The sequence below is a fragment of the Ruditapes philippinarum genome, unplaced genomic scaffold, assembly GCF_026571515.1.
Source record: "Ruditapes philippinarum isolate M1 unplaced genomic scaffold, ASM2657151v2 ctg19493_1_1_1_1, whole genome shotgun sequence".
In the NCBI taxonomy this organism is placed as follows: Eukaryota; Metazoa; Mollusca; class Bivalvia; order Venerida; family Veneridae; genus Ruditapes; species Ruditapes philippinarum.
In genome coordinates, this window is record NW_026860075.1 from 1,485 (window position 1) to 9,890 (window position 8,406).

At 33.9% G+C, this 8,406-nt stretch overlaps 1 protein-coding gene across 1 annotated transcript; it reads left to right on the plus strand.

Moving 5' to 3' along the window:
* The first annotated feature begins 280 nt into the window (after positions 1-280).
* Positions 281-2,899, plus strand: LOC132758771 (neuferricin-like). Its single transcript, XM_060750467.1, has 2 exons — positions 281-510; positions 1,265-2,899. Exons 1-2 carry the CDS (start codon positions 296-298, stop codon positions 1,476-1,478), a joined length of 429 nt encoding a protein of 142 aa, XP_060606450.1. The 5' UTR covers positions 281-295; the 3' UTR covers positions 1,479-2,899.
* Positions 2,900-8,406: the final 5,507 nt, after the last annotated feature.

An 8,406-nucleotide genomic window follows, 5' to 3' on the forward strand; every position in this document is an offset into this window, starting at 1 on the left:
ATTAATACACGTCAGAGTAGGGCCGGAAGGTGATAATCGGCCCTGAATGAATAATGGCCCTCGGGTCCATTATTCATTTTGCGGGCCGATTATCACCTCCCGGCCCTACTCTTGCCATGTATTAACCTCTTATTACTATTACTGAATAACAACTACAATTAATGTATATGTACACAGATGTAGATGTACAGCTTTTAGTGTAAAACATTGTCCAAACATTCAATTTCATGCAGTTATTTGCAAGAACTGAAATTTGTCATTAATATTTCTATTTTAGACGAAAATATATTGGTGAATGACATATTTATTTGACATTTTTATAGGTCGTTTAATTGGGCATTATTATAATGATAAAGGTCAAGCAACAGAGGCATTGAAACAGTTTAACAAAAAACTACAAGAGGCAAAGAGAGCAAAGTTGTCAGAAGAAGATGACAGGAAAATATTCCCACCTTGTAACTTTGAATATAAACAAGGGTGGGGTAGAAGGACATGGTGTTCAACATTGAGGTAATTTAATTATTTGTTTTCTTTAACCCTTTGCATGCTTGATTGATCCCTTAGACACTATAAAAATCTTCAAGCATTACATTATTGACTCTTGTTTTATGTCCCTCAATTTTCTATCACAGGATATAGAAATGAAAACAAAAAACATAAGTAATAGTATGATTATGATGAGATAGCTCATTGCTAGATGGGCATTGTGAAAATGTCTTAGTTCTTACTTAATTTTACAATGCAGCTTTTACTTCTCTGAACAAATGGTCTGGCATGGCCGTGAATATATTTTGATGTGATGTCACTTTTAAATTTTGTACAAACATAAAGTAAAAGAGCACTAAATGTTAGCATTACAATCATTATAGGTGCATCAATGAAAAAGATGATTGTTTAAAGTCAATAATTGTTCTGTTTTAAGTACATGATAAATAGTAGAGTCATCAATAAATTCATTGAACACTCGTCAGAGGCTCCATAACATAATTTTATTCAACTTGTTCAATTTTGTTTGTTTGTTTCATTTTACGCCTTTTCCCAACAGTATTTTAGTCATATAGGCGGGTAGTTTCCTAACCATCGTTCCTGGAGTGTAACACCAGTACTAGACAACCTTCCTCCGCGCTAAACTACCAAAGCATCTCCCGGGGATTGAACCCACGCCAGAGAGATTAGTGTTGAACATATGCTTATTTAATACTCTACATTTAGCTTTGATTAAATTATTTCATGATTTGATGAACATTTTGTTTTTAATTTTCAGTGGAGGAGTTAATAGAGACTGGGCAGGTGTACCTAGACGTTATTTTCAACCTGGTAAAACAGAACCACGTTGTGCATGTGTGAAGGACTTTGGGCCACCATCAGGATCTGATAACAATGTTAAACATAATAATAGAGGGGACTTGGACAATCCACTTATGAAAACATATGATGATTGTGATGAAAACTCCTTTGAGTGTTTCTTCAAAGAGTGATTATATAGCTTTATGCACCAGTCAGTTGTAATCCAGGCTCCTGTCCTGCCCGTCAACCCCTTGGGGGATGGCAGGGACTTTAACTTTTTCATGACCAACCCTACTGTGCGAGTGGGGGGAATGTGGGTGGGGTTGGTGATGGTAAAATACCCATTTAAATGTTAAACCTTTTGTGTCATAACAAAACCACCAAATTGACCCCATATTTCTCAGGGTGGCTGCAGGATTACACTAGACTGGTGTAATACAGAAAGGTTCATGTATTATGGAAATGGCTTGAGATATTTGGCAATGCTGGTGCTATGATTTTAAATTTGGCATTGCTTTATTTCTAAGAAGTGGGCAGGGAATTTATTTTTATTTTTCTGAAGAAGTCTGAGATTGTTTAATCAAGAAATCACTTTAATTAAAGCAGTGAAATACCCAGAATTGTGTCTTCCATCTTTAGATATATTTGTATTCATGTTATGATTTTATTTAAATTCTTTGTTATGTGTGAAATGAATCTATATAGTTATTGTAATTAGGAGATCTTTCTTAAATGAATTTTAAAAGTACATGTATCTAAATTATCAACAAAATGTTTCTCAGGTGTGCATGATACAGATACATGTACAAGGTGTCCATGATTCAATTTTCACATGTTGACAAAAATTGACATGGTGGTGGGAAAATACGTAGAAGTAGGAACTACAACTTTTGATGAACAAATTATGGCAGACTTGTTTAAGTATAATCTGAAAGGACTTTGATTAAAGTGTTAAAGTTAGAATAGGAATATTTGCTTTTATCATATTTCTATGCTCATGAACAAGATTTGTTTATAATTGCACAATTTATTTATCTCTTGGGATGCATACAGTAAAGAATTCTTGCTCACTGGTATGCCACCAGTATAGAGCCAGGTTCTACACTGTTGGTTTCTTAACCCATTACCTGCTGAATTTATGAATGCTTTGAATTTTAACTTTGACCAGTCCATTAAAGGTTTAAGGATCATCCCGGATGTCAGTATTAAAACACAAAAAAATGAGCTATCAACAGTAAAACCGGGTCAGATGACCTTGCTGTATACTGGTGGCAATGGCAAGTCACTGTAGGTTCCAGCTGGAAAAAGATTATTTTTTGCCATTTTGAATGAACAGGTCCAAGTTCAAAGCAAGACATGTTCATAAATTAAAAATACATACATGTTAAGAGATGAAGAATGTTCTTAAGCTCATATCTAAGACATTTCTTAATGTAATAAATTCAGATTTTTTTGTTGATTTGCTCTCATGTTCGCTGTTAGGTTTTCTCAGGTATATAAAGGATAGTTTGGCTTTCTCAGCTTATGTTTCAGCCAATCAAAATGGTGATTCATGGAATCCATTGTTTACTTGTTTATGGTCACAGAAATAGATGCTTATTTTTTCACTAGAGTTTTTAGCTCACCGATCACAAAGTGACAGGGTGAGCTTTTGTGATCGCTTTTCGTCCGGCGTCCGTCCGTCCGTCATCCGTCCGTAAACTTTTGCTTTAAATGACATCTCCTCATAAACCACTGAGCCAATTTCATCCAAACTTCACAGGAATGTTCCTTTGGTGGTCACCTTTAAAAATTGTTCAAAGAATTTAATTCCATGCAGAACTCTGGTTGCCATGGCAACCGAAAGAAAAATCTTTAAATATCTTCTTTTAAACAACCCTAAGAGCTAGAGCTTAGATATTTGGCATGAAACATCTTCTAATGAGTGTCTACCAAGTTTGTTCAAATAAAAGCCCTGGGGTCAAAATTGGCCCCGCCCCGGGGGTCATAGATTTTCCCTATATGCATATAGTAAAAACTTAAAAAATCTTCTTTTAAAGAACTGTAAGAGCTAGAGCTAAGATATTTGGCATGGAACATCTTCTAGTGAATGTCTACCAAGTTTGTTCAAATAAAAGCCCTGGGGTCAAAATTGGCCCCGCCCCGGGGGGTCATTGATTTTCCCTATATGCATATAGTAAAAACTTAAAAAATCTTCTTTTAAAGAACTGTAAGAGCTAGAGCTTAGATATTTGGCATGAAACATCTTCTAGTGAATGTCTACCAAGTTTGTTCAAATAAAAGCCCTGGGGTCAAAATTGGCCCCGCCCCAGGGGGTCATTGATTTTTCCTATATACATATAGTAAAAACTTATAAAATCTTCTTTTAAAGAACTGTAAGAGCTAGAGCTAAGATATTTGGCATAAAACATCTTCTAGTGAGTGTCTACCAAGTTTGTTCAAATAAAAGCCCTGGGGTCAAAATTGGCCCCGCCCCGGGGGGTCATTGATTTTCCCTATATGCATATAGTAAAAACTTAAAAAATCTTCTTTTAAAGAACTGTAAGAGCTAGAGCTTAGATATTTGGCATGAAACATCTTCTAGTGAATGTCTACCAAGTTTGTTCAAATAAAAGCCCTTGGGTCAAAATTGGCCCCGCCCCAGGGGGTCATTGATTTTCCCTATATGCATAGCAAAAACTTAAAAATCTTCTTTGAAAAAACCCAAATAGCTAGAGTTTAGATATTAAGCATGAAACATCTTTAAGTAAATATCTACAAAGTTTGTTCAAATAAAAGCCCGGGGGTCAAAACTGGCCCTGCCCGTGGGATGTCATTGTTTTTAACTATATGTGTATAGTGAAAACATAAAAAATCTTCTTTTAAAAAACCCAATGAGCTAGAACTTAGATGTTTTGCATGAAACATCTTCTTATGGGTGTCTACCAAGTCTGTTCAAATAAACAAATAAAAGCCCTTGGGTAAAAATTGGGCCGGGGGGCGGGGGACGGGGGCTATATACAGGTGAGCGACCTCAGGGCCATCATGGCCCTCTTGTTTGTTGTTATGGACATAAATGTCTGTTTCTCAGACTACAATTTTATACATACATGTACGTCCACTATGTTACTTATTCAGATATTTAATTAAGGTCCTTAATTTAATTACTGTTTTTTTTTATATCAAGTTGACCTACTTATTTGTAAAGTGTTGTGATTTTCTAATTGTTTTATATGAGTTTTTTATGCATTTTTGGAATATTGCTTATTAAGAAGTAAAATTAGTAAAAATAACAAAAATGTGCTTTTTTTCTTAGAAACTTTCTTGTGAACAGAGAATCACTCTTCCATTTTATATTTTATATGCCTGAAAGGATTATTATATGTTATATGATCTTGTTGTCCGGCTGTCTGTTAGTAATTCAATGTGTGCATCTTTTGAATCCATTTAAGCATTTTAATTCATATTACTTGAGTTAAATGTTTATCTCAAGACAATGTGCAAAACAATCTCACCATGTTAAAGGTTGAAACTAGCAACTTTGTGTTTGTTCTATATATATTAAACAACTTGAGGATGCCAAACCAAAACGAATCCAGTATGAAATAAATAAAAGTTAAGTAAGATATTAGAGTGGTAAAAATCTGGAGAAGGGTGATTTCTGTTAAGCAAGGAAAACAAAAAAATACATGAAAATTGCAGAGTCAGTTTGATTGTGTATGTGATAATAGAAAAGTACAACAGGGAAATTATGTATTCATATGTTACAGGCGGTATTGGTCCATTAAATTGTCATGGGCACGATTATAACATGAATATGTTATCTAACCAAAGAAGGAAAGTGCATTTGCAGAGCTGTTTCAAGTGTTAACACAGTATTACAAATGGGGGATAATCCATACACATTATGGGGTATGTGTTTACTCTCCCTTCGCAAATCGCGCTTTGTGGAAATCTGAAAAATATAATTGTTTATATGAAGACTTTGTTCTTCATGAAATATGCTACTGCCCCTAGAATTTAGACACTCGTAAGAAAATATGGGCAGCTGTAATTAAAAAATCTTGTTTCTAATCCGTCCGGTAAGAGTATTGTTTTGCTTGGCTTACCTCAAGAAACGCAGGAAATTCTTTTAAATATTTTAAGCTCGTTAAGCTTGTGTGTGAAATGTTTTAACCGGAATACAGACATGTACATGAACCATGCAGTTTGTAGTTTAATGTATATAATTGTCTGTATTGAATTATATTATTGACCTTTATTTATATTATTGCATGTTGTTATAAGAATAGCCTTCTCTATTGTTTTCTTATCATGGCTTATTTGTAAATAGGTACATGTGTTGATAAGATTACTTATTCAGTAAGAATGTAAATTACGTAGAGTGTAAATGATTTCGTATTACTCTGCCTTCTTTAAAGACATTGAATCCTTTACGGTCACGAGTACCTATCTATTTGATCATTTATGTGTTCTATATTTATATCACCTTCTGTTATCATGACAATTTTTTTTGAATTTCATTTGGCGGGGAATCGTTTTATTTACACTGAGGAACATGTTGGGGCTATATGATAACAATTTTTTTTTGAATTTCATTTGGCGGGGAATCGTTTTATTTACACTGAGGAACATGTTGGGGCTAAGAGTATGGTTTGGTACACCTTTAATCGGTTTAAACTTCCAAGTAGTGCATGCTTTTGCTATCGACCGTTCTAAGGCGATGCCGCACCTATTTCTCCTTAATATGTCATATTCATGTGTTTAGTAATAGTGTGTCGGTAAGTCATTCATCTATTTCCATATTTCCCTCTACACTTCTTCCTTATTTCCCTACATCCTTTTTTCCTACAAGCTACTACACATTTTATTCAACTTAACCTCCCTTTTTGTTAATTATTAGCAACTCTACCCGTTTGTCTGCCTCTGTCCCTTTTGGTGCCCATTTAGGTCCAGGTGGGATCTGCTTTTCGTAAATGTTCTCTTCCTTTTTAATATTTATTTTCATATTTTAAACTTTTTTTAGAAATAACAATGTCATTATAACAATGTCATTTTGTCATTTAATATAAAGTCGAAGAAGACTAGAGTTCTGAAATATTTGAGATTTTATTGTTATTTTGGTTATAACAAACAAATTATTATATAACTGTATATTTTAGACTAAATGTTAAAGTAAAACGTTCTCAAATACATTGTTTGACAGACGTAAAAAGTATTTTTTATTGAATAAGAGGGCTAAACAAAGACACCCAGATATCTATATGATATACTGTTGGCTTTGAATAATTTTTCAAAAATTAATATTTCAAAAATGTTTGAACCTTGTTTATATATGTATCGTCTATGCAAAAATAAGGTTTTTTATTCAATATTTGATTTAATTTTTTTTAAGATTGACGTTCAGGGATGAAATTACATAGTGGATTTGTCCTTATTTTTAATTCAGAATAGTGCATTCAAATTTAGAAAATAAGATTCCCTAAAGAAAGTCCAAAACGGCAAAATTGAAAATGTTGCAGGCTCGGTTTGATTGAGCCTGTTCATGGACGGTACTGTAAAGTGCAAACTGCCATCCACGCCCCCCAGCACCAGCTTAAACAATATCCAACATTAATTCATGGCAATGGTGAAATTTTGAATTTAGAAACATCCGCAGATGTGTTCATACAGCGGTTATCGTGGAACATTCAACGTGACATTTCTGTGGCATTCCATGAAAAGCGGCGTATGGTCCCCAAGTAAAAGAATGCGTGTGCCCTAAACAAGAAAACAATGTGCGGAACTAAATAAAATGGAATTTTTAAAGGGGATTAGAGTTTATGAAGCCTGCATATCACAGATAAGACACTTTTAATTAAATATCCAGAACAAAATTGATCTACCAATTTTAAAGAGCCTGGTCAGACTTAATGGAAAAGCAGCGGTTTATTACATGCGGTTCCAGCAGGTTATTGGTTAAAATATCATAAAACTAAATGAGAAAACAGTTAATATACATTCTTTTATAATTTTAATACATGACAAACAAACATACAAATGTGTTTCAAGATCGTAAATTAATATATAGAACTAGCCTATAAACTTTAAAGAATAATTGTCGTTTATTGTAATTTGTCTGTAATCATAGCTATGAACACATGGCGCAGCATTATTTTCTTAAAGAAAGAAAGAAAGAAAGAAAGAAAGAAAGAAAGAAAAGGAACCGGAAATGTTATATTAAATTTTTTTTTTAAATTAAGCTTTATTTAAACTGAACATTTTAATTGACGATTTTGGACGCGCAGACATGAATAATTTGATCTCATTAGTATACGCAACTAACACATGAGCAACACGGGTAACGATGCAACAGCCATATCAATTCAAGTAAATATAAAAACAGTCTATTGTCAACATTCAAACCAAATTAACTAAACTCCCAAAACAGATTTGTACAGTACAAAGGGATTTTGTTTGATATAAAGTTAATTTGTTTCATATATCCATACATAGGAAGCATAGATAAATCAGGTATAACCTTTTCCGTTGCAGGTTTATCTTTGTCGTTTAGTGCAAACCGATTGATTCTTCCTACATTACTGTCCAAGTATATAGTTTCACCTTTGCTGAATTTGCTATGAAATAGATGAGTACTTCTAACATATCTAGCTACAAACAAAGGTCTGGCTTCCCCGACGACCCGCGATTGGTATCTAGTCTGAAGTCTCCAAAGTAGTAACGGGTCTGTTGATACATTTCCCGTAAACTTAAAGATAGGAAACGATAATCCATTCACAGCGCTTGATGATAATCTGATTTTTGCAATCAGACGCTTTAAAAAGTTCATACCAGTATCATTTGCAACAAATGGGTATTCGTTTATATCAGCTTGTATTTGCCATTCACAGTGGTACTTATATTTTCTCGTGGCATGTCGATAAGCTGATCTAATTGACTCCTGAATATCGAACGTTCCATTGAAATACCAATCATGATAAACGACTTCAGTTGAGTCAAAGGTTCTTTTCACCCATGAATATAACTTTTCATCGTCTTTTTGGTAAGCGTCATATAAATATACAACATTCACACCCGCAAACTGCATATAACGAATCCATTGTTCAATTTCAAATGCTGTCATTTTGGTCGCATCTTCTC